The sequence below is a fragment of the Quercus robur genome, chromosome 11 (genome assembly GCF_932294415.1).
Source record: "Quercus robur chromosome 11, dhQueRobu3.1, whole genome shotgun sequence".
Taxonomy (NCBI): Eukaryota; Viridiplantae; Streptophyta; class Magnoliopsida; order Fagales; family Fagaceae; genus Quercus; species Quercus robur.
The window spans coordinates 5,500,292-5,527,484 of NC_065544.1; the positions used below are offsets into that span (position 1 = coordinate 5,500,292).

Below are 27,193 nucleotides of genomic sequence, written 5' to 3' on the forward strand. Positions count from 1 at the left end.
TTAGGGAGTGGAATCTTTTCAGCTAGAGCACCAATGACACGGCCAGAAAAATCGCGCACCACGACACCCAGACCAGCACTACACAGCTCCTTAAAGACTGCCCCGTCGAAGTTGATCTTATATGATGGAGGTTCAGGTGGAATCCACCTCACAGCACGAGTTGCAGCAACAGATGGCTTTCTGAGAGTAACATGGGCTGACCTGAATTCAGCGATCAAACTTTCTGCCTTAGACCTTATCAAGTGATTATCTATAATTTCCCCACCACATCTTTTAGCATTTCTATTATTCCATATTAACCAAAACATCATGGCCAACACCTCCACATCAACACAACTTTGCCTATTGAACACCACTTCCAACAAATCAGAGAACACGCCAAATTTAAGCCTTACCATCTTCTTTAGCTCTTCAAGAGGATACCAAATTGCTGAGAGAGAACTACAGCCCCACAAGGCATGGATTGTGTCTTCAGGATCTGCCTTACACATTGGACAGCAAGCTACATTAACCACCCTCCTCTTCCACAAATTGAGCATTGTGGGAATAGATTCATTTGCTGCCCTCCATAGTAAATGTTTCACCTTTTGAGGGGCCTGGAGATTCCAAATACCCTTCCACAAGGATTTTCCACGACTGTTAGATGAGGATGATGGATTGGTAGCCCGGCCAGAGGTGGCTAGGAGTTGATAGGCAGATCGGGTTGAGAATTCACCATTAGCTGAAGGCAACCAGACTTGCCTGTCCGGGGTAGCTTGAAGGCTTAAAGGCAGGCCAACAATCAGACATGCTTCGTGTGATAGAAACTCCTGGGCAATCAGCCCCTTCTTCCATGTATGAGACGCTTGGTCTATAAGGTCACAGACCCGTGAATCTGGGGGCAGAACAGAGGCCGGAGAAACCACCTTTGGGGCAAAAATTCTAGGCAGCCACATATCACGTCTGATTACTATAGACTCGCCGTTACCAACTCTCCAAATCATGCCCAAGCCTAACACGTGTCTAGCTTGCAACAAGCTCTTCCAAGCAAAGGATCCCTTATTCGAATTAACACATTCCATGATGGAGCAATCGGGGAAAAACTTAGCTTTGAACACTTTATAAAAGAGAGAATCAGTATGGGTATTTAACCTCCAGACCTGTTTAGCCAAAAGGGAATCATTGAACTTGCTTAGCTCCCTAAACCCCATTCCACCCTCTCCCTTAGGGAGACAAAGTTTTTCCCAGCTCAACCAATGGATTTTCTTTTGCTCCCCTCTATAGCCCCACCAGAACTTCCTTATCAGCACCTCAATCTCCTTTATCAAACCTTTTGGGAGCTTGAAGCAAGACATAGTGTATGTCGGAATAGCCTGCACTACAGCTTTTATAAGAATTTCCCGCCCCGCTTGTGATAATAATTTTTCTTTCCATCCCTTTAACTTCTTCCAGATTCTTTCTTTAATTACACTAAAGGACTTCTTCTTCGCCCGACCGATCAAAGATGGGAGGCCCAAATATTGTTCGAAGCTTTGGGTAGACGAAATCCCCAAGAAGCTCATGATAGCTACCCGAGTTTGGTGCGAAGTATTAGAGCTGAAAAAAATATTTGTTTTACCCCTATTAATACTTTGACTCGATGCCTCTTCATAATTATACAGGATAGATTGGAGTTTAACACACTCAGGGACAGTAGCTCTGCAAAAGACTAAGCTGTCATCAGCGAACAACAAATGAGAAATCCGAGGACCCGCTGGGCAGAGGGAGACGCCGCTAATATTGCCATTAGCTTCAGCCTTACTGAAAAGAGCATGGAGACCTTCAGTAACCAGTAAGAATAAGTAAGGAGACAAGGGGTCGCCCTGGTGAAGGCCTCTGGTAGGATGGATAAGACCATGGGGTTGCCCATTCAGCATAATAGAGAAAGACATTGAACGGGTACATGCAGAAACAAGGTTGATCCATTTCGAGGCGAAACCCAGTTTTTCCATGATCTGTTCAAGGAACTTCCATTCAACTCGGTCGTATGCTTTTCGCATATCTAATTTCAGTGCCATGTAGCCCATTTTACCAGACCTTTTTGACTTCAAGTAGTGGAGAGTTTCATGGGCAACCAAAATATTGTCCGTAATAAGTCTCTCTGACATAAAGGCGCTTTGAGTTTCAAAAATAAGTTGGGGCAGCAGGGGTTTCAGGCGATTTGCCAGCACCTTCGCAATAAGCTTGTACAGCACATTGCTCAAGCTAATGGGCCGAAAATAGGTAACCTTCTTAGGACTCTGAATTTTCGGAATAAGAGTTATATAGGTATGATTTATGGACTTAGGAAAAGAACCAGAATTTAGGGCGGATAGGACTGCCCCTGTGACTTCCCCTCCCACCTTATCCCAAAATTGCTTATAAAAGAGAGGAGGGAGACCGTCAGGGCCTGGGGCCGTATCTGCATCCATCTGACTCAAAGCCACCCTGACTTCCTCTGCTACAAAAGGTTTGAGCAACTCCTCGTTCATGGAGTTCGAGACCCTTGTTTCCACCCCCTCTAGAACTGGTTCAAAGACATTGGGATTTGCCGATGTAAACAGGGAGGAAAAATAAGAAGTCAGAATGTCCCCAATACAATTCTCGTCATCAACCCATTCTCCAAACTCATTTTCAAGACCTGCTATAAGATTTCTTTTGTTTCTTTCTGTTGCACGGCAGTGAAAATATTTCGTATTCATATCCCCATACTTCAACCAATCAACCCTGGATCGTTGATTCCACATACACTCCTCCAGGTCCATGAGCTTCTTAATTTCATCCGAGAGCCCTTGTAATCTAGAGTTTCCTCTACCAGCCATGGAGTCAGCTTCAGCCTCAACTAACTCAATTTTTTTTCCGAGCTAAAATACGACGAACATTGCCAAACACATTTTTGTCCCATAACTGTAACTGAGCTTGACAATTTTCGACCTTCTTGATGACTTTCCCCATCAAGTCCCCCTGAACAACCTCCTCCCAAGCCGAATGAACAACTCCTTCGCATCTCACATCCTTGAGCCACATAGCCTCGAACCGGAAAGGCTTCCCGGGTCTAAAAAAACGATTTCGAATATTATCTAGACAAAGCCAGATAGGTTTATGGTCAGAGGATGAAGCCAATAAATGATGGAGGCGGGCCGTTGGGAATTTTAACAACCAATCCGAGGTCGCAAAGGCTCTATCCAGTCTGACCCAAACCACTTGACCCCCAAACCTTCTGTTACACCATGTATACGGTAAACCAGAGTAACCCAGGTCCTTCAAACCACACACATCCAAACAATCCCTAAAATTTTGCATTTGAAATTCAGACCGAATAGCCCCACCCAGTTTTTCACTAAGTTTTGTGATTTCATTAAAATCCCCAATGCAAACCCAAGGTAAAATAAATTGAGAGCTAAGGTGACGAAGAACTAACCAAGAATCTTCCCGGTTGGCCACTTCGGGAGCTCCGTAAAACCCCGTGAAGCGCCAAGCGTCATCAATTCCTGGGTTCACAACTGCGTCGATATGCCGAGGAGAAAAAGTGCGAACATGCAGATTAACATCGTTCATCCAGAGCAGAGCTAGACCGCCACTCAAGTTTCTACGCGGCACAATAAACAGGTTGTCGAACTTCAGGCGGCACCGAAGCCTTTCAAGGTACGACTTCTTTTTCTTCGTTTCCATGAGAAAAACTATCTTAGGACCTTTAGCTTTCACCAATTCTGAAAGCTCGCGAACTCGCCGGTGGTTCCCAAGCCCCCGGCAGTTCCAGCTTAAACAATTCATGGCTCACGGCGGGGCTGAGAGGCAGCCACTGCCGATGGAATATCAGAGAAGGAAGACGCATTGGAGCTTACACCTCTCTTTTTCAATGCTGGAGCATCTGAAGTCTCTTTTGGTGAGTGTTCTCTTTTTTTAACGTTAGCTGGAGAAGCCAAGTTGGAAAATACAATGGGCTTTTGTAACTTGGGTGTTCTTTTGGGCTTTGCTTTGACAGGCTGCCCATTAGAATTTGATAAATCCTGAAGAGGAAGTCTCTTGTTGGGCCGGTTAACCTCTAGCTTAGGGGAGTAAGGCCCATTTTCTTGTGGCCCAACTATCAAGGGTTTCTCTGCTGCATTCTCACTTCGAGTCTGTACCGCCACCAACCCATCTAAGCCAGAGCCTGACTCACCCAAAACACGAGACATGAAACTCGGGTCATGGTCATATTTCTTTATGTCATTATCAATTTCTTGGAGCGTGGCCAGAAAAGGGTCACCATCAGCAAAAGTGCCAGTGTTTTTTGGCAACATATCTGATTTGGGCGGCTTTGGAATGGCTTCCAAATCTGCTAGCAGAGAGCCATCACCATTTGGGATATCACGCTCTTCAGTAGCCTGACAAATGACAGTTGAGGGTGAGGAAAATCCGGGATCGGCCTGGGGCTCATACGTCAAGTCTCTATCGTCCCTTAAAACTGACACAGCCGGTGTCGCATCAGCCTTACTGGATTCTTCATGCGTGTCCATTACCATTACTGGGTTCATCTCAGTCGACGGAGGAGGACCAGAAAATTCTGGCATCACCTGATCGTCCGTAGGCTCACCGGAACTCGTCCTAGGATTCTCAGCTCTCTCATAGAAACCCAGGACAAAAATCACAGACTTTTGGGGCCTATACGGAGAAGCTCTCAACGTTTGGTTATATTGTCTATTCTCCTCTGTAAGAGAGCCTTTGCTCTGAATCCATAGAGCACAATCCTTATCGTTATGGTCCAACCTACCACACCAGTAACATATATTGGGGAGCCGTTCGTATTTGAAGCTAACCCAATGCTTTTTTCCGTTATCTAATGTAATCAACCGTCCACGGCAAAGGGGAAGGGAGATATCCAGGCTCACTTTAACCCGAATAAATCTGTCTCCATCCGCCTCCACCCCTGCATTTGAATGACAAACAACACCAACCGACTCACAAATAGATTCAGCAACTTCTCTAGACATATATCGGATCGGAATGTCGTGAACTTGGACCCAGAACATAGCCCGATCAAACTTTAGATCCTTAACTGGATCATCTTGGTCATAACGTTGTAAGACTACCAGGTTTTTATCAAAAGACCAAGGTTCACTCTGAAGAACCCGGTCCAGGTCTCCTTTTTTCTTGAACACAAACAAGATCAAATGGTCATCAAGTTTCCTCAACTTGAAACCCTCAGTGGATCTCCATAGTTGCCTAAAGGTTTTTGCCACGGCTTCCATATTCAGCACACGTTTAGTCAGAAATTTTGCTGCAATAATAAACTCCACAGACCTATGTTGGGTTTGGAGAGTAAATTTTGAGCCTTCTCTCTCGTTTAGGGAGAGGTTATTCCAGGTACTTGTTAGCTCCTCCATCAGGAGATAAAAAGGAGAAAAGATAGAGTACAAGGGGGACTACGAAAACAGGACTCCACAGGGAAACAGAGAGGAAAGAAAGAAAGAAAGGTGTTTCCCAGGACCCCACGAAAGGAACAAACCACAAGCTCTGAGGTAAACTTGTTACCTCCAGAGAACCCAGACTCCTCCAGTACAGGAGGGACCAACAATTCTACAAGCAAAAGGCAGAGAGGGTAGCGAGACCCTTTCTAACTTTTGCGAGAGAAACCCCATCCTAAAAAAAAAAAATCACTTGTTATCCCATACATTTAGAGGCCAACAATGTTTGAAGCTAAAACCCCATATATTGATATGATGATAAATTACCAATTATCTAAAAAACTTAAGTCATCACCTAGAAAATGTGAATGTCACCGTGCATTTAATCTATCATTAGCATATCCAACTAAGAATTACCCACCAATGCCGTCTTTATGCTATTTTCTTTATGGCTTGACTAGCTAGCAAATGAAGCAGAACCTTTGCAGTTACTATCAATTTGTAACCAGCGCCTATATTGAAAATCAGTGATGAATCTGTACTAATTTTTTATTCTAAAAAGGATATTGTACAAAAAATTACAAATATTTATCAAATAACTATAGTATTACTTTTGAACGAGGGATTTAAAATTTGGTTTTTTCAAAAATAATCGTTAATAGGAAACATAATTTGGTTATTTGAAATCATTTAATTAATCAATCATTTGATAGAGAATTGCTCCATTCAAGTAAGAAAACGAAGGTAGTTTTTTTACTTATTTATTTACACTGACTTAACATAAAAGAACTTTGTTAATATTTTTAAAATTTTCAAAAAAAAAAAAATCCAATGAATATATAAAATAACTAAATAAAAATTGAAGGCATAGTTAGTTTTTCGGAAAAAAAAAATTGTCAATAAATTTTTTTTTTTAATTGAAGTACGTACTGCGTTAATCATAAGTTCTACCTATGAGAATTTGAATTAGTTTCAAATGAATTAGTGTGTGTGCACTGTGGACACTGTCACATGACAGCCCAAAGGATCTAATTCTAAAAGAGTTTCGGTTTTATTTAAGAATCCTAATTTCTTATGAAATTTAAGAATCTTCATTTATTTCAATATTAAAAAAAAAAAAAAAAAGAGAAAAAAAAAAAGTTCTGAAGTTGAGGAAGAAGTTTAAGTTGAGCAACCCATAGGAAATGTTGTTAATGGAAATTAAGACAAAATTCTGAAGTTGAGAAAAAAAAATTATGACCTGAAACATCCACCCAAACATGGAACAACAAAATTAACCAATACTTTCAAGAAATGGGTTTTTTAAAGGATAAAGTTTAGTTACAAATTTAGTTGTAGCCTAAGACTACAACTCTCACTAAAAAAATTAACATGGCTATATATTTTGAAAATCTAACTGTTAAATTATATGTTTTTTATGTTCTTAAAACACATGTCAAATTTCATACCAATTTGATGTTATTTACTATTCAATCTATAAATTTATTTTTTATATATAATTTTAGACTACAAAGACTCAAAATTTAAACATTTGATTGATGACATAGTTATTAATCTTTGATTTTTTTTTAAATTTTGCAAGTATAGAAGATATAAGAAAAAAAATGTAATCCAAAGGTTGATTTGCTAAAATTCATAGCCAATAAAAAATATTGAGTAGAGTTATAACCTTAGTCTATAAGACTATAACTAAAATTGTTGCCAAACATTGTCATTTTCTAAATACCCCCACGAACACACACTTTATTGTAAGGTTTATATAAGGAGAGATGAAAAGAGAATTTAGAACCATTCGTTGATTTTATGCTGAATTAATCCTATGAACAAAAATTGATTTTGAACTTAAATTTATTTTTGGTTAATTAACCATAGTAAACAAATGACTCATAATAAATTAAGTATAGTAAAGTAATTAAGAGCCTGTTTGGATGAGGGTGATTTTGGATCATATCACTCAGTTTCCATAACTAAGTTCTCAAAACACGTGAGTCCCACAAAAAATTCTTGTTTGGCTTGATTTTCAACTCTTGTTTCCATCACTCAAAACTCAAAATTTTGAGTTAGAGTGATGGAAATAGGAAACAAGAAATAGGTGTTTTTAGTTTTTGAGAATTGAGTTTCAGTGGCATTTTTGTAAAATTAAGCAAAGAATGGGACCCATTCTTATGACTTGTCCCATCAAGTAACGTCTCTCTCCAACCCGTTCTTCTCTGTCTCTTCTCCTTCTTCATTTTTTTTTTTCTTTTACCTAGAGCTCTCTCTTCTCACTGACCCTTCATTGCTCCTCCACAAGCTGCCACCACCACACCAGTCGTCACCAGCACGAGCAACCACCTAATCTGGCTTCATTTTTTCTCTCTTTCTCTCTTTCCTCCCTTTGCCAAATCGGTTTCTTTCTTAGGCGTTTTTTCTCTCTCTCATCCCTTTTGCCAAATCGTCACCATCATGAGCAACCACCACAAGCCACCGTGAGATTAGTTCAAGCGTAGCCTAGATCAGTTCATCTCTGTGTCTAATTTTGTGATTTGGGTCTCCGATCTAAGGATTTTGAGTTTGGGTTTGCTATGTTTGTGGTTTGGGTTTGCTATGCATTCTTTTGGATTTTTTGTGTGGCATCAGAGAGAGAGCAAGACCAGACCTTCATGTTGGAGAGGAGAACAGGGGATTCGAGAAATGACGTTGAACTAAGCCTAGGAGGGATTGTGAGACACGTGGACCTCGAGATCAGAAGCTTCACCGGCAACATCAGCTTGTACTTCGCGTTCATCGTCGTAGCAACAGTAGTAGCTGAAACATCAGATGTTGTCGTTTCATTGTTTCGGGTCGGAGCTCCATTTTTTGGCTTCAGTTTTTTTTTTTTTTTTGGCTTTGCGTTCTTCTTCTTCTTCTTCGGGGATGTGGGATTTGGTTATGGGTTTCCTATGCATTCTTTTGGATTTTTTGTGTGGCTATTGATGGTGTTGATGGTAGTGGAATCTGGGTTTATCGTTGGTGGTGGTGATGAAACTGGGTTTGGGTGTGGATTTCATGTTCTTCATGTAGAGTCACGCGGGTAAGGGAAGAAGACAGTTGAAAAAGACTAATCGGTGGGCTCCCCCATTTTGGCAAAAGGTGGACTTAAAAGTTGAGATATATGACTGGGTTTTGTTAACAAACAAAAATTTTAGAGTTTTTGAGTGATAGTGGGTTTTGAGTTATAAGTTATGGGTTTTGAGTGATGGGGAAACCAAACAGGCCCTAAATAACATATTCAATTGAGTTTTTGAAGTCATGCAATTTAATATGGGAGAAGTTCATGTTGCATTGTATAGTATCCATGCTAGCATTCCTTCATTCAATGCCAAAGAGTGAAGGAAGAGAAATAACAAAGTAAACACTTATCTTCCTCTTTCCCTCTCCATTCTCTTCCTTTGTATTTTTTGTGAGTGTGAGTATGAGTGTAAGTATGACTGTGACCTCACCAACTTCCAAGAGTTTCTTGTCTTCCAGGAATTAATTTGGATTCACTTCTAGTTAACTTGTTTGTTTTTGGATTTCATTTCAATTATACAATGATTCAACTTCATCAATATTTTAGGGCACAATTTTGTTTGAACCTGATACGGAATCAAATGGTCACCTCATCTAGAAGATCACCTAAGCTTGCAGCAAATCGTCCACAATAAGATGATCATCCAGATCATCATGCTCATCCATAAACATTGCAATTCAACACTTAAGAAAATTAAATGACGTTGGACAAAAATGGGACTTGTCACATTTGTCCACTACTTCAAAACATGGGAGAAATCTCCCCATAATCTCCCTATATACAGAGATTGGCATAAAAAAAAGAAGGCCCACTCATGATCTCCTCTAAAAAGGCAAGACCTCACCAAATTTGAGGTAAGTAAGAATTTCCTCCTATTAAACATTTAGAGTTTTTAGAGATCTTTAAAGAAGTTCTAACTTAACTGTCGAAGGGCTCTTGGCCTATAACATACCAGTGCACTTCGATAACATTTTTTTACATCTTTTGAAGTCTTCCATTGCATCTTAGTTTGAACAATCACCCCCTAATATCTTGCATCATCAAAACCTATCGCATAGTTGATTATTTATTGTTGGCATTGATAGTTTTTAGACCCCTTAAAAACACAATTGGATTAACCTAGGTAATTAGCCAAGTTGTTACTTAGTCCAAATTCCAAATCTAGGTTATCACAATAAAACAATCATATCATGCATAGCAGCGGAAAGATAAATAACACAAAGATATGATCACCCAAGAAACCAAACCGGTAAAAACCTTGGGAGGATTTAACCTAGCTATCCTCAAGGTAAACTTGAATCCACTATCTTGAAAGAATCGAAGTTTATACAATAAGACTTACAAGCCCCCACGCTCGACTTCTTATTGCTACCCACCAGTAGAACTTACTGACACGACTACGTGCAAGTTCCGAATCCACGGACTCCTTCTTTTTTGGATTCTCCAGCAAGTACAAGCACACCTGTTTATGTTTCTTTAAGCTCTTTAGTGCAGCAACTAAATGATCATCAAGCTCTTGAAGAAATCTCCTTCTTGATAATCCTAAACTTGTGTAAAGGAAAGCTTCTCACAGATCTCACAAGAGATTTACACAAACAGCAATATGAGCCAAAATAAAACGTGGCTAGGGTTTGCCTTTTATACCTAGGGCAAATTAGAAAACCCTAAACGTTTTAAACAAACTAGGGCTGAGTTGGAATTCTGCAGAAAAACGCCTCTGACTCGATTTTCGATTGATCGAGCCTAAGTTTCGATCGATCGAACCAGGCCAAGAAGCTTAAATGAATCCTGCAATAGCTTATTCCAACTTTACATAAATGAATCAACTTTGAGCAAGTTTAAACACGACTAAACATATTGTTTTGATCATGGTTTACCAATAATACACATTAGAGTTCTAAATACATAAAATCCTAAGTCTTTAGAACCTAACAAACTCCCCATTTGGCAATCCGTGACAAAACACAACTAAAAACTCAAAGTTTACAAAGAAAGGCCCTTTACAAAAGTAATGCTCATAAAAACAAATTCAATCCTAACTACTATCCATCAGTTGCAAGTGTAGACAGTAGCTCAATTGAATCAACCTATATATTTCCTGAAATACTAAACAAAATGCATAACCGCATGTGTGGAAAATACAAGTAAACAAAATAAATTTTTGATTTCAAACAACACATAATAAAGGCATATCAATGAAAAACTCATAAATATAAATCAATAAGCAGTTGAAAACAAGAAACATATAAAGCAATAAAAGTATCTCCCCCTAACATGAATAGCCCAACAAAAATATGGCAAGAGCTAAAAAGATAAAATACAATGTGAAGCATCTAGATACAATCTAAACTCCACAAGCTCCAACCAACAAAAATGTTCTCCCTCTAAAGAAAAACTCTACAAGTGCTCAAATATGTACTCCCCCGTTTTGTGACGGAATGCCAAAGGGCAATCAAAATCCATCATCAAAAGGAGGTGGCGGTGAAAATTGGCGAAACTGTGCCAACTCTGCGCGCAAAGCACTAATCTCATCTAGCACGTCCACCAAAATCTGTCCATGAGCCGCCTGAACGGTCAAGACATGATCCAACGTACGTCGAATGTCCGAAGCATCCGAAGTAGTCGATCGAGGAACATCAGCATCAGCAGCAGCAGCAGCACCAGACTCCTCAGCAGCATCAGCACCTGTAGAAGAGGGAGGAGGGGGAACAACACCAGATGACGCACCTCTAGGACACGTAGGATCAACTCTCAAGTGAGCAGCCCTCTGCCTAAGGAAGGTGGCACCTATGGGAGCGATAATATGAACGGGCTCACCAGAAGGGAAACTATCTAGACCAAGATACAACAAAATCCTATGAATGAAAATAGGATGGATAAGCGCATGCCCTACGGCAGAACTCCTATGAACCTCGTTCAAAGAACGAAGGAACAGATAAGGGAAGCTGATAGACGCACCAGAAACAAAAGCATACAAAAACACACATCGCTCTAGAGGGATGGTGTGGAGATGAGAAATAGGCCACAAAGAATGACACGCTATCCTAAAGAAAAGATAGGTAGTCTCAGTAAGCTCAACAGACGTGATCGGAGGATCAAAAGCCCACTGGATAGAAGACCTAGTGATGTATGACATGACAACATCTAAGGGTAGAGACTCATCATAAGGATAGTCAGGCTCCCTGACGACTGGAACCCCAAGAGCATCAGCCACTACCCGAGGAGAAATGGTGAACTCAACACCTCGTATCCAACTCTTAACAAGGGTGTTGGAATCATAGACGTGGCAAGAGAGATTTGAGAAGAACTCTCTAATCAGGGCGGTCGGGGGTGGATGATCTATCTCTAATAGGGACAACCAACCTCTAGACTTAAGGTTTGCCCTAATGGCCGGATCAACCTCATCTAATTAAATGACAAGATGCATGCCCTAATACAGTGAAATTAAGTTCAAATTTAGTTCAAGTTCACAAAATTTGGCTTGCGCATAGAGTTTCTAACAAAAACCCAAATTCGGGTTCAATACAAGCCCTAGAATTTTTGATTTTTCATAAATCCCCAAATTGATCAAATTAACCATCATAGATCATGAATATATCATTATAGCAACAAAACCCATTGATCAAATTCATAAAACAAGGCCTGATTAATCAAAAATCCCAAATAATGCATAGTTCGAAAATTACCCAAAAACCATGAGATAATGCATGAAAATGTGAAAATCAATGCAAAAGGAAGGGTAATATAGACATACCGGCTTAGGGAGAGAGAAACTTAGCAAAAAATTTGGAGGAAAACAACAAAAAATTCTCTGTGGAGCCTTGCCGAGTTGGAGAGAGAGAGAAAGTTTTGAAAAAGTGGTTTGAACAAGTCAAATATGATTTTTTAAAAACCTGATTCACGAGTTTCGATTGATCGAAACAGACAGATGCTTCTCAAAAATTTTAAAACAATTTCGATTGATCGAAAAACAGGTTGGATCAATCGAAACAGACAAAGACTTCCTTAAACAATTTAAACAATTTCGATTGATCGAAAAAGAGATTGGATCAATCGAAACTGGTAGAGGCTCGCAAAAATTTGAGGAAAAACACAGTTTTTGAAAAAAAATTTAGGAACAACTCAAAGTATTGAAATTGGTGAACAAAATGCATGAGTATGAGATGATATGTTTTTCAAAAACAAGGATTTAAGCCCAATTTTCCCAAGGTTAAAATTTCTTACATTCTCCGTAAATTTTCAAGCATCAAATCAGTTTTGCACAAAATTCAAAGTATTTGCAAACTTGGTTAGTCAAACCAAAGACACACACAATAACATGTACAATGTTTAGCAAAGAGTAACTTGTGTAGTGTGTGCAACTAGTAAAAACTTGAGATACATGTGAGGTGATATAAGTATAGCAATTAATCACAAAGTCTACAAAATTCATCACATAGAATTTGAAAGAGACTCTTACCAAAAGAGTTACATCATATAACTCCCACATCTCCTAGATCATAAGTTTGCAATCATGTAAGTTTCTTGATTTTTGCCTCATAATATACACACCAGTTTTAATTGTTCAGAAACTTATTAAAATAGTTGGGATAATGTACACACCAATTTTATTTGATTGATTTAACATTAAGTCCAATAATGTATACACCAATTTTAACATTTAAACCGAGGCTACACCTTATGTTCTTTTTGTGCATGTACTACACTTTCTCAAGCACAAAATCTTACGATATGCACTAAGGTGTTCATGATTGGCTAGTGAACAGTGATGAGATGGTTATTTATGTCTTTCTCTAAAGGTTCAAGTCCGTCAGTCAAAGACAAGTGACTTCAAGATTAAGACAAAATGATTAAAACCAATAAACATCTTTCCCACATAACATGCACTACAAAGTTTTAACTAGTAAAGTGCAATAAGTAAGCTCATCAAGGCTAAACAATGTACAAAAGACATGTTATGTGAAAATAAATTGACCAACCTTGTTCTCAAAAACCAAGGAAATATAGTGCAAAACACAATTTGCTTCATTTTTCTTCTCTTTTTATTTATTTTTATTATTATTAAAAAAAAAACTTAGAATGAAATGCATGAATGTTATGCAATGCAAATCCAAGAAAAAAAAATACAAAACCAAAGAACAATGGTCACAAAGGGTAGAGCAATGAAGCACAAGGACCATGTCAGAATGACTCAATTTGATTGAGCCTTTTGCATCCAAAACTTTTTAGATGCACCACGAGTATTGGAGTTCTTATTCACATAGGAATGATTACCAACTCCAGGATTGGAATAAAGGTTTAAAACCTTTACCAATTCACCAATGAGTACCATAGGATCTTGTACTTGAGGCATAGGTACTTTTGGTTTGTTTGCTCTCTTAGCAGCTTGCAGCTTGTAACAGTTTGGACGAATGTGTCCAGACTTCTCACAAAATGACAAACCCATGCAGGCTTATCATGTGACTTGTCCTTAGAAAAGGTAGGCTGCTTAGGTTTAGACTCTTTCAGATCAACCCTAATCTTCCTAGATGGTGAAACTTCTATGAGTTTGACAACCTCACTTACAGGAGGTTTGACAGTTTCACTCACAATCTCACTCACAGAAGGTTCAGAAGAAGATGAAGGGACAAAGTTTGTGGAATGAGGAGTAGACACAGAGATGCTTTCAACAAAACCTAATCCAGATTTGTCAGAAGAAGACTTTTGAACACTCAGCATTTGATCAAGTTTAGAACTAGCAGATCTAGCAACAGATAAATCAAGTTCCAAAGATTTAACTTTACCAAGCAATATCATATTCTCAGTTTTCACATTGTTCAAAAGTTCATTAGCATCAAACATTTTTACAAGCAAATTCTTCTTATCAAGCTCAAGAGATTCAATTTTCTTCAGGCCAAGTTCAACATTCATAGCATCCTTTGCAGCAACTTTGCAAAGTTTATTGTAGGCCTCTTGAAGATCTGCATCCTCAGAGAATTCCCCAACAGAAGGGTTCTCTTCAGCAGATATGCTCTTATTGACTACAGCAGTAACAGTGAAAGTAATGAAGTTTCCGTCCTCGTCACAACCAAACTCATCACCAGAAACTTCACCATCACTAAGGGTTACAGCCATAGCCTTACTCTTAGACTTCAAATAGGTAGGACATTCAGATTTCATGTGACCATACCCTTAACATCCAAAACACTGAGGACCCATAGAATTATTTGAAGATTGTCCTACTTTTTCTCTAGGTTTATCATTATTATTAACCTTAGTGGGATCATTCTTCCTAAAGTTTCTAGGTTCAGCAGTGTTCGTATCTCTTGCCCTTTTGTTACTATTCCTGAGAAAGTTTCTAAAGTTCTTGGCAAGATAAGCAATCTCTATAGCAGAGAGCTCATCATCAAATCCACCAACCTCAACATCATCAATTGACTTAAGAGTCATTGATTTGGATTTGCTAGTTTTGGGTAGGTCCAACTCATAGGATTGAAGTGATCCTACAAGTTCATCAACAGGGATGGAGTCCACATCCTTGCTCTCAATGATGGCAGTCACCTTGGGTCTAAAGTCTTCAGTTAAAGATCTAAAAATCTTCCTAACAATTTTAGGTTGATCATAGATTTCACCCAAGTTATATGTAGAATTAACAATATCATTAAGTTTAGCATAGAATTCATCAAAAGATTCATCATCAGACATCCTAATGCTTTCAAATTTAGAAGTTAACTGCTGCAATTTGTTGATTTTGACAGCCTTTGTGCCTTCATGCACAGTCTAGAGGATATTCCAAGTAGTATGAGCAACCTCAACATTAGAGATTCTCTTAAATTTCTCCATAGAAACAGTGTTAAAGATAGCATTCATATCCTTGCTATTGAACGCGACTGCTTCCTTTTGAGAAGTTTGCCACTCACTAACAGGAGTAGTGGGCTTCTTCCATTCGTATTCAACGGAGTTCCAAACTCTCTCATCAATCGATTTCAGGAATGCTTTCATCCTTACTTTCCAATAAGCATAATTATTCTCGTCAAAATGAGGAGGAATAATAAGAGAGTGTCCGTGTTCCATGACAATAGGGGTCAAAGATCAACTCAGTGATCAAAAGATCAACAGCAAAAGAGCAACCTGCTCTAATACCACTTGATAGTTTTTAGACCCCTTAAAAACACAATTGGATTAACCTAAGTAATTAGCTAAGTTGTTACTTAGTCCAAATTCCAAATCTAGGTTATCACAATCAAACAATCATATCATGCATAGCAGTGGAAAGATAAATAACACAAAGATATGATCACCCAGGAAGCCAAACCGGTAAAAATCTTGGGAGGATTTAACCTAGCTATCCTCAAGGTAAATCTGAATCCACTATCTTGAAAGAATCGAAGTTTATACAATAAGACTTACAAGCCCCCACGCTCGACTTCTTATTGCTACCCACCAGTAGAACTTACTGACACGACCACGTGCAAGTTCCGAATCCACAAACTCCTTCTTTCTTGGATTCTCCAACAAGTACAAGCACACCCGCTTGTGTTTTTTTAAACTCTTTAGTGCAGCAACTGAATGATCATCAATCTCTTGAAGAAATCTTCTTCTTGATAATCCTAAACTTGTGTAAAGGAAAGCTCCTCACAGATCTCACAAGAGATTTACACAAACAGCAGTATGAGCCAAAATAAAACGTGGCTAGGGTTTGTCTTTTATACCTAGGGCAACTTAGAAAACCCTAAATGTTTTAAATAAATTAGGGCTGAGTTGGAATTCTGCAGAAAAATACCTCTGACCCGATTTTCGATTGATCGAGCCTAAGCTTCGATCGATCGAACCAGGCTGAGAAGCTTAAATGAATCATGCAACAACTTATTCCAATTTTACATAAATGAATCAACTTTGAGCAAGTTTAAACACGACTAAACATATTGTTTTGATCATGATTTGCCAACAATACACATTAGTGTTCTGAATACATAAAATCCTAAGTCTTTAGAACCTAACAAGTATTATAATATTCAGATAATGATTGTTTGTGGACAAGGTCATTTTTCATACATTTTTAGAGCATAAACATTAGGGAAATGTTATATCCATAATATTTTTATCACAATAGATCCTAAGTGGTAGGTTGTTATTGATTATTATTGGTGGGCAAAAAAGTAATTTTAATGACGGGTTCAAATTAAAACTAGAAACAACTTACCACTGATAATTTGTTGTAAAAGTATTGCGAAAATGTTGTGGGAATCACTTCTCTAAACATTATTATAAACATGATGTACATCATGTTCAGGGAAATCACAAAAGAAATTCAAGCAACAATGTTGTAGACTTTCATATGGGAATTCTCTTCCCACCTCATCTAGCCCATTAGAGCTGGGCGAGACTTTCGATGTCAAATGGATAAGCATCAGTTGGGGACTCAACTCTATATGCTCTTTCCCCATAGACCACATATGCGGCTTCAGTTGGATGGACTGCATCCCAAAATGAATATTCGCTCCTGTTACTACATTCATTTCCGAAAGGTACGCATTGAGTCTGTGGCTGTGGATATCTCAACACTTCACAGCAAGGAACATCTGTAACTGTAAAACATGATACAGAATTTGTTAGAGCAGTGGTTAAATGATTAAATTCAACATTTTTCAATAACTTAAGCTTTTGGGATAGTTGGTAATTTATTATGGAATTTGATCAAGTAGTTCTAACTTCGGATCGTATCTCTATTCTATCCCCTATTTAAGAAGTTAAAAATCCAATGTATTGAATGATTAAAATCTTAATTTCTTTACAACTTAAGTTTTTGGAACAATCGGTAATATAAAATAAGTAAATAAAAGAGGTAAAAAGAGTACTAAGATTAGAGCAGGTAATGTTACCTTCGGCTGAAGAACTGTTAAGCGAGATTTGAGTAGTGTTTATGAAGATGAATGTAGCATTGGGTAGATTTGTATTGAAGTCATCCACTAGTGATACAAGCCTATCATTGAAAAGTGCAACCGCATTGTCGATGTTTTCCACACATGAAGAGCCATTAGTACTGCACGTAGCGAGTTCAACAGGAGAATACCCTAATAGACCCAACCCAAAAAGGGCTACCTTCCTTGCTCCAAGCTTATGCAGAGTCTAGCATCAACAAAAAAGGAAACACCATGTTCTATATCAATTTTAAGAGATAAAACAACCATTTTTTGATTAAACCCCTAAAAGAAAAACATAGAATGGAAAAGAAGCTGTGCTAACCAATAATTGTTGATAGAGTTGTTGAGCGAGAACTGCAGCATATTGCTCTTCGTTATATATGCTGCTTGTATTATAGTACTGGGGCAAGAAGTAATTATTTAGGTAGTCATTACTACCAATTGCAACGGAGTATATACATTTGTTTAGATAAGCTGTGGTCAATGATTCATTATTTCCAAGTAGCTTGATGATGTTTGAGACTGTAATTTGGTGATTTTGCAACTGCCTATCCATGCATATCCGATCACCCTGCAATATGAATAGTGAATACATGACGTACCAAATTATTTTAACTTGATGGTGCCTTTTCATTCTTCAGTTTGAAATTTCAGAGGAATCAAATTAATTGTAGTTGAATTTTTTTTTTTTTTTTTTAATAATTTGATAGTTAAAACAATGGAGGTAGAAGGATTTAAACACTTGACATTTCCAATGGAAACATTAAAATGTATCAGTTAAGTTACAAAACTCTTTATTATAGTTAAAGTTTCATGATGTTTAGTTTTGTGAAAGTTCGAAAAGGGCACTACTGGACGAGTTAACTGTTAAGTTCTAAAAGTTAGAACAATTAACAAATCATTATAGATCATAGAGTCTATAAGTTATATTAAACAATGCTCAAAGTGTTGCAAGTCAAAATACAAGAATAAAGAAGAAGCAAGTTCAGGAATTTGAAATATGACATCTTTGACCAATCAAGACTAAGCTTTGATCAATATTGAACTGCGAATCTGCAGAATTTAATTAAAGCCTATCAGCCCATTAGCCCATCAGATGATTATGGTTTCAAATCTACTTTACTAAGTATATAAAGAAAACCATAAAGCATGTTTTGAAGGGACTTTGGAGGTGTTTTTTTGAGATCTAAAAGGTTCTATGCTTTCTCATTTCAAAGTCACTACTTGAAATCATTCTACATACAATCTGAACTAGTAAATTTGAAGTTGCTGCATACCAGTCATTAAAGATGCTGGATCTAAACCTTCAAAGATGGTCTTGGAGTCATAGATTGGAAGTCTATGTTGGAGTCATAAAAGGTTCTACGCCTTCTCTCTTCAAAATCACTACAGGAAATTATTCTACATTCAATTTGAATCGATAGATCTAAAGTTACTGCATACCAGTCATCAAAGGCACTAGATCTAAACCTTCAAGGGTGGTCTTGGAGTCATAGATTGGAAGTCTATGTTGGAAATCTAAAGCGTGAATTGGAGTTTCATGTTGGAGCAGATCCACATCAAAGAAATCTGAGCATTTCAAAGTTAGGTTTGATAATCATAGTTAAGTTTTCTACGAATTAAATATTCTTGACTGTAAACTTCTATTTGATAGTGAATTTTTTTTCTTGAGATTGGTCTCCCTAGGTTTTTTTTACCTTGAAACTGGTTTATTTTATTAGTCTTCTTAGGTCATCATATCTTGTGTTATTTAGATTTTCCGTTAAATTATATGATTGACTTATATTTAACCTAATATCTACAAAATTGACTTAAGTATAAATTTGGTTATAAAATTAGATTAAACAATATGTTTTTAGGGGCCTAAAAACTAACATTAACCTTCCTCTATCATACAATTAATATCAAATTCATAGGTTGCAATGTAAGGCTCTCAATGTGGACTCCGCAATTTTTGGCATGCATAATTGGCACAGGTGGATAATCTTAACATTTTGCTTATTGAATGTGGATGATACTGACACAATCACATAAATACTAACTAGCCTCATCACACGCGCTTCGCGCATGCGATGAGGCTTTTTTTTTTTAGTGGTCCTATTTTGTAAAACAAAAATTGTGTTTTTTTTTGTTATATATATATATAATTTATATTTTAAAAATCTAATTTATAAGTGAATAAATCAATTTGAAAAATAACAGGAGAGTGGTCCTATTTTTTAGACAATATTTTAGTGGGAGTTAGAGTTGCATTTTTACCGGATTGTCCTTTAGTTTTGTCTCTACTTAAACATAAGGATGTAGGGACATTTTTTAACTAAAAAATGAGGAATTCAAACAGGAGAAGTCCATTAAATAATAGTATAGATAATGTTTAACATCTAATTACCTGTTCTTGTCCAGATTCTTCACGAATACCGGCTGCACCAGATGCATAATTGACCCCTTTGAGTATTTCTTCACCTCTAGCAGTAGCAAAAGGTGGGATGTAACTTGCAAAACCCAGAAGTTCAGCTGCAAGGATAGAGTGATGAAAAGCATGTTAAGAAGTCAAGTTTGCAAGGTTGTAAAAGGAGATAAACATGGGTTTGCCCAGCCGTATTAGGAGACATATCTATGAGTAGTCAACTATAACGAGCGGAGAAAAAGCAGTCAGTCCCACAGTGTCTATTATATACACTATTCACAATTAATCAGATCAATAATTATGAAATTTGTTACAAAAAGTCTAGGGATGTAAACTTTGTCAAACACCTTGATACAACTTACACGTGTCAAGTTGTGATTTGATTATTTTTTTCCAAGTATTAGTGATGATTTCATATATAAATGATATAATTCAACCACAAATTGACAAACGTGCAAATAGTGACAAAATGTATCTTTTTTAAAAAATATTGTTAAATTGCCTTTAATAATTTTCAACATTAATTGTTCATTAAATATTACAAATTAAATGCTGACCAATAATGTCGACAAGATTGCGACCATTAGTAAATCTTCCAGTGGGTCCCCCAGGGAAATCAATTCCATACGGTTGATAATTGGCTTTTGCCATTGTCACCAGATCATTATTGTTCCCATTATCAGAAATCGAGTCCCCGAAAATGAAGAAACAAGGTACTTGTGGTTGTGACGTTTCAGTAACACGATATTTTTGCAAGTTCGATACCAGCAAGAAACCAAGTAGCACCAACAATGTCTTCATTTCACATTTCATTGAAAACCAAAACGAATGAAGGAGTTAGATTGAGATAATGAGATGAAATCATGAAATGAAATAGTAGTAGTCCATAAAATTACAATAGGGGAATTATATATAAACCATTTTTTTTTTTTTTTAGAGAGAGTTTCAAGTTTCTAAAAAAGAGTTTTACATATATCTACGCTTATGGCATGTTTGGATAGAGGGAGAAGAAGAGGGAGTGGAGGAGAGTAGAATAAAATTGATTAAAAATGAGCTAATATTGTGCTAAATCTACTCTACTCTACTCCCTCTTCTTCTCCCTCAATCCAAACGGACCATTAGATTAGGTTAGAATAGAGATCTGGGGACACCAATCAATTTTTAGTGTAAACGGAAATTAAATCTCAAATCTCTTATTCAATTATCAAAAACTTTATCAGTTGAACTAACTGGAATAATAAAAAAATTTATTAACCTTTTTAACTATTTTATTTTATTACTGTTAAAGTAAAAAAACAAAATAGTTAAAAAAGAAAAAATTACCCTATTAACTTTTACATCAACGTGGTAAGTACAACTATATCTCAACGTTGGTAGATCTTGAAGTGGGCCCCTAAATTTTTGGGTTCAATTTTGATCTAATTGTGTACGACAAAATGGGCCCCGTAACACCCCTAAGTTTTGTTGGTTGCACAACTTGTGAGTATGAGAAGCTAAAGAGAGAAAAATATTGATTTGGGTTGGTAAAGATAGAACACGAGTTGTTTGTCTTGAATTGAAGACTTTTATTTTTTATTTTTTGTTATGCTGATTGCTAAACAGTGTACTTTCTAGTACACTGTTTCTCTTTCTTTTATTTTTTTTTCTTTCTTTATATATTTGTTTTTTGTTTTGTACGTATGCAACCAACTCTGTGTATAGATGTGTAGGTCAATTATTGATATGAGTTATTGTGATGCAGCCAACCTTTTTTTTATTTTTTGCTTTACTTTTTAGATTTGTTTTTTGTTTTGTACGTTGCGACAACTGTAGAGCCTATGTTACTATACTCGCAATTCATTTATCATAGGTTTTTTACACGTAAAATTGTTCCAAATGGCTCGTTTTTAAAAGGAATAAAATTTATAAGAATTGTGTTTCATTTTGCCTCACTGCAGACATGACACACAACACAATAGTTACTCAAATCCCATATTAAGTCGAAAAAAAAAAAGGTCTCCAAATAAAGGTTTCCTTTTTTAGAAAAGTAACTACTACACATATAGGATTAAATATAGTGATCACTTATGAGATTTGAGATAATATTAAGCACATCCAAGACTAAGCCTGTCCACAGGACAGATCAGGTCGATTTTGGACCCAATCTGTCGACATCGGGTGGAAGGTGAAGGGACTTGAAATCGATTGCCAAAATCAATTGGTTTAGTTGGTTTCGGGTTCAGGTGATGGCTGGTCGGTTCAGTCAGTGGTAAGGGTTGTCGAAATCTGCAAAAAGTCATCGAAATATGCAAAAAATCTCCGAATTCTACAAAAATTCATTGTTTTGCCTAAATTCTACCAAATCTAGTCAAGATCTCACCAGATCTGGTCAAGATCTCACCAAATCTTGTTGGATCTCCCTAGAACAGAACTTGATCTTGCCAGATTTGGTATATAGCATCGATTAGGTTAGATGGCTTGGGTTTTGGAGAAGAAAACCCACCACTCAACCTGCTGGCATCAATTCTTAGAGGCAGATACCCACCACCAACTGACTAAACTTTCGGTTTGGGTTGGATTAAGGTCAACATTGGGCTGTTTGGTCGGGTTTTCGGGTTCTGATTGGGTCTAGACACTCCTATCGAAGACATTTCAAAACTAACCAAATTGAACCCTAAACATAAATAGTTTTACACACCATTTGTGAGCACTAACTTTTCTCTTCTCTCTTTTCGTTTCACACCCTTAGTATCAATTAAAGTGAGACATTTGGACACATTCTCACCAAGCAAATCACCTTACCCCATCTCACTTAACTGTGGCCGGCCATGCAAAACACTTTGGATTTCATTCTTTTGTTCATTCTATCAACAAAGAACTTGAAAAACACAAGGAACTCTCAAGCCCTCTCCCTTCCCCCTCTCGTGTCCAGCAGCCAAAGGGATGAAATTTCTCCATATCTTCTTAAGTTCTATCAATTCTTGCTCAACCCAGCAAAATCTGGGTATGAATCAGCCTGCTGTGGGGTTATCTTAGGGATGAAATAATTTTTTGGAATAAACAGAAACAGAGTGTGGGAAATAGGAATGAGAGAGAAATGGCTTAGGAAGGGCTTTTGATGGTTCAAAATTTGTGAAGGAGAAAAAAGTTTGCTTTTTCGTGATTCACTGCTTCAGCAATGGCAATGTGATACTGTGGATTGTGGAATTATCTACTATGAGGCTGTGAATTAGACCAAGAGACCGAAAATATGTTGTTGCCAGCAAAACCAAAAATTTGGGTTTTTAAAATTTTTTCAGCTCTGAACTGAATTTTCAGTTTTTATGGTATACATTTTGTGTTTATCCATTATATGTTGCTGGTTTTGGAAATGAATTGTACAATGTGGAACCGACAAGAGAGGAAAGTTATGTTTAGGGACCAGGCTATTGGTTACATTAAATTAACCCAAATCTAGGGGGTGGTCACTATATCTTATCCAAAAAATAGAAATAAATAAATAGTCACTAAAAAAAAAAAAAAAAAAGTTTCCTCTTTTAGAAAGTAACCACTATACAATAAAATAAAAAAATTGGTCACTCAAAAAAGGTGTCCTCCCCTAGAAAAGTAACTACTGCCTGAAGACTTGCTCGATCCCTCTATCTAAAACACTAATCTAATCACAGTCATCTCAGATTAAGCTCCACTTTTTCCCATCTAACAAAAGTTTCTTAATCTACTTTTATCATACACAATACATAAAAAGAATCATTGCACAAAATAGAATCGCATAAGAACAAGAGGAAAGTTATACACAATGTATATATAGAGAGAGAGTTAAAGAAAGAGAGAAAGAGAGAGGACCAGAGCAATGCAGAAAGCTAGGGCGTAGGCAGAGCAGAGAGTGTAGTAGAAGACCCCATCTTTCCACTTAGTCGACTCTTTCTTCTTCTTGTCCAGAAAACTCGCCTCCAAATCTTCCATGTTCGCCCCGGGCTCAAACCTTGGTGCCATTCTCGTTATTTTTGCTCTCCCTAGCTAGCTAGCTACCTATATAGCTCCTCCAAGAAGTCAAGAACCTCTCTGGCTGTCACAAAATTAAAAGAACACACAATGTGCAAAACAAAGTAACACACAATCAGTGAGAGAGAGAGAGACAGAGAGAGACAGAGAGGGTCTACCAGAAGTTCAAAGATAGAGAGAGAAACTTTGTCCATTATGTGATGATGTCGGCCGGGCTTTAATCTAGCCTTGCTTTGCCAGTTTCTTTGCAGAGTTTACTTAGTGGTCAAATTCAGCTACCCTTCTCAATATAATCCACTGATATAATATTGTTATTCAGCAAAAAAAAGTGATATAATATTGTTGTGTATCAAATTCAACAACGTGCACGCTATTATCGCCCTGATTAATTAGCAACAGTGATTTTGTACGTTATCTTTCTGTATATGGACCTCACTTTCATTGTAGTCCTCAAAAGTTGATGGAAATTCATGAAAACTAAATTGCTTTGGGTCACGACAGAGTGCTCCATTTTTAATGGTTTTGTCTCATCTCAGTACGAATGGCAGCAAAAACTGCAAGAGCTGGCCACATGGTTAGGTCATTTTGGTGTTTCAGTAAATTATCCAAATGTATAGGATTTGAAAGCTCAGATTCGTGCTGAAACAGAAGAATTTGATCAGATCTCTAATTAAAAATTATAGTTAGATTATTTTTACTTTAATTTAAACAAAATGTGAAATAAGAGTAAATAAGCGCAATGAACCGATAATACTACCCTGAGTCATATTCATCCATCATTAATAATAAAATGAAAGCTTAAAGAGTAGGAAAGAGAAATGCAAACACAGAATAACATCAAGACGTGTTATCGAAGAGAAAATCAAAGAACTTGGCAAAAAATCTCTCCACGACCCTCTAAGTCGAAATCAATCCACTAAAGAATAAAGTTAGTATACACGAATAACAAAAGACCCTTCAAGCCTAGTCTATCCCATGTACTTGAGCCCTCCAAGCTCCTCCTACCAACAGATTTCTCAGAGTCTTGTCTTTTCTAGCTTTTTAGATCCCGCAATTCAGCCGAATTGCATCTACCAATGAATGGTTCCTTCTAATGCTTCCCAGCAACACCAAAATCTCACTTGACACTCAGAATGGATGTGGTAAGTTTTTGGGCTAACAACCTCTCAAAGATCTAGAGATGAAGAGGTAGGAGTTTGAGAAAAACCACAAGGAAATGTGTAAATGATTGTGGGTATAACAATCTCTAACTCTCAAGTGTATTTGCTAGGGTTTTTTCTCTAAAAAGTACTCCTTACAATTCGTGGGTAACGAGGGTATATATAGTGTGGGTAAAGAATTTGGTAAAGCAAATAAACTTTTTGCCAAACAAAGGGTTTCGCAGGTACTTCGCGAGATGACCCTTCTCGCGAAACACTCGCAAACTTCCCAACCTGGCATAACTCTTCAACTTCCAGTCATGTGCTTCACACGTGGCCTTTTCGTGGATTGCTTCTAGCAAGCTACTCGCAAGCTAGTTGCAAATTCCACTAATTCATCTTTTGAAACTTGATTCTTCACCGATCTCTCACACTCATCTCTTACAAATAAACACACATACATACAAGAAAAATGATTGAAGAAATTACAATCAAATTTGGCATGGAATTAAAGCCAACACAAGATAATTGGAAATCGCAACTTTGCAGGGTTAAACCAAAACACTTTCTAGAAATATTACTATATGATTTTAGATGGTAAAAGCAGAAATCATCTTCTCTAATTGGTGTAGAGATCACTTTACTTTTATAGTTTTTCACTTAATAACCCTTGTTATGTTGGTGGTTGAATGGAGTATGGAACGTGTCCTACCAAAAATAGGGCATTTTGATAATTTTATCAAATATATATATATATATATATATATATATATATATATATATCTCTTTGGCAAAAATACCTTTTTGTTCCTATATTTTGGTGATGTTATTAATTTTTCGTCCTCAAGTTTTAAATATACTATTTTGGTTCTTCTATTTTTGAATTTGATGTCATTTTGGTTATTATCGTTATCTCACTTAGAGAATACATACATGATAAATGGATTGCAGTACTGAACTGCTAGATTAAAAATGTGTAAGGGCAATAACAACAAAGACCAAAATAATAGTAAGTTTAAAAATATAAGAATCAAAATGAAATTTTTAAAACTTGAATATTTGATGTAGGACATGGTTTCTCTAAATTTTATAATTATTTAATTTTAGTCTTTTTATGTAAATTTTTTTTTTGTTATTTTAGGTTTAGGTTATTTATTTCCTTTTTTGTAGGTGCTTTTAATGTTTTTTTGTCAAATTAGAGTTTTATATGCTTTCGTAGCCGTCTTAGTGTTTCTAGTTGCCCTAGGTTTTGTTTTTACTATTTAAATGCATTGTAGCCTCCAAAGGCAATTCAGTTTATAGACTATTATCAATAATATACAAACTTTTGTCAAATTCTTTCTCTGATGGATTCCAATTTATCTCCTTATGGATTTAGGAAAACCCCTCGTGGATTCGAGGTTTACTACCAGAAACTAACAGTTTAGTTTCTGTTCCATCAAGAGAGCATCATGTGTGCTTTCTTTAGGCTTCCGCGACATCAGTTGGTGTAAGGTTGAATTTATTCAACCATCTAATTGGCTTTATTCCGTGCCAAATTTGCTTGTAATTCAGCATTTAGTAACCCTGTATTTAGGTGGGATTATTGTAAGGGTAGTGAGTGAGATAGAGTGAAGATTGCTCAAGAGTGTGCAAGAAAACAGAGTGTCGCAGCTGGGACTCGCGGGTGGACTCGCGGCTTCAACCCGCCAGAAGATGCACACGTGCCAAGCATGCTGGAAGATGAACAGTTATGCTAGCTGGAGCACTACAGGACAAAACAGGACAACTGGCCATACGGTTAACTCGCGACTGGATCTCGCGACTTAGTCAAGCCACGAGCCACCCCTGTTTTGGAAAAACCTGACGTTTCACATTCCTCTTCACTCCAGTATAAATACCCTTTTAACCCACGATTGAAAGAGAGCTTCCAGAGAGAATTTTGAGAGAGAAACCCTAAAGAAAAACAAGATTGTTTCATACACAATCTCTACCTTAGAGTCTCATCAAAATCCTTCACTCTCTTCCTCTCCATTGTCAAAACCTTGAGAGGCATTATACCAAACCTAGTTCTCACCATTATCATCTCTGTGAGACAGTCGTTTGGAGTTCTGGGAAGCAGTTAGGAAGGAGCCAATCTTCATTGGTTGATGCTACGGTGTAGTAGCGGAATCCGGAAAGCTAGAAAAGAAAAAGGTTCGGCGCAACCTCGTTGGAGCAAGAAGCTTGGAGGGCTTAGGTGCATTGGGTAGATTAGGCTTGGAGGGTCTATTGCTGTCCTTGTATCCCAACTGTATTTTCTAGTGGATTGATTACCGCTTGGAGGGCGGCGGAGAGGTTTTTCGCCGAGGTCTTCGGTTTCCTCTTCG

General features: G+C 37.3%; 2 protein-coding genes across 2 annotated transcripts; both read right to left on the bottom strand.

Moving 5' to 3' along the window:
• Window positions 1–2,844: 2,844 nt before the first annotated feature.
• On the bottom strand, window positions 2,845–3,771 carry LOC126704647 (uncharacterized). The gene has a single exon (XM_050403680.1). The coding sequence runs from the start codon at window positions 3,769–3,771 to the stop codon at window positions 2,845–2,847; it is 927 nt and encodes a 308-aa protein (XP_050259637.1).
• A 12,805-nt stretch (window positions 3,772–16,576) lies between these two features.
• Window positions 16,577–23,839, bottom strand: LOC126706262 (GDSL esterase/lipase At5g45670-like). The gene is made up of 6 exons (XM_050405656.1): window positions 23,548–23,839; window positions 20,283–20,520; window positions 19,708–19,832; window positions 17,641–17,889; window positions 17,277–17,523; window positions 16,577–16,982 (listed from the first exon to the last, which is right to left on the bottom strand). The coding sequence occupies exons 1-6, from the start codon at window positions 23,695–23,697 to the stop codon at window positions 16,765–16,767; spliced, it is 1,227 nt and encodes a 408-aa protein (XP_050261613.1). The 5' UTR covers window positions 23,698–23,839; the 3' UTR covers window positions 16,577–16,764.
• Between the last annotated feature and the right edge of the window lie 3,354 nt (window positions 23,840–27,193).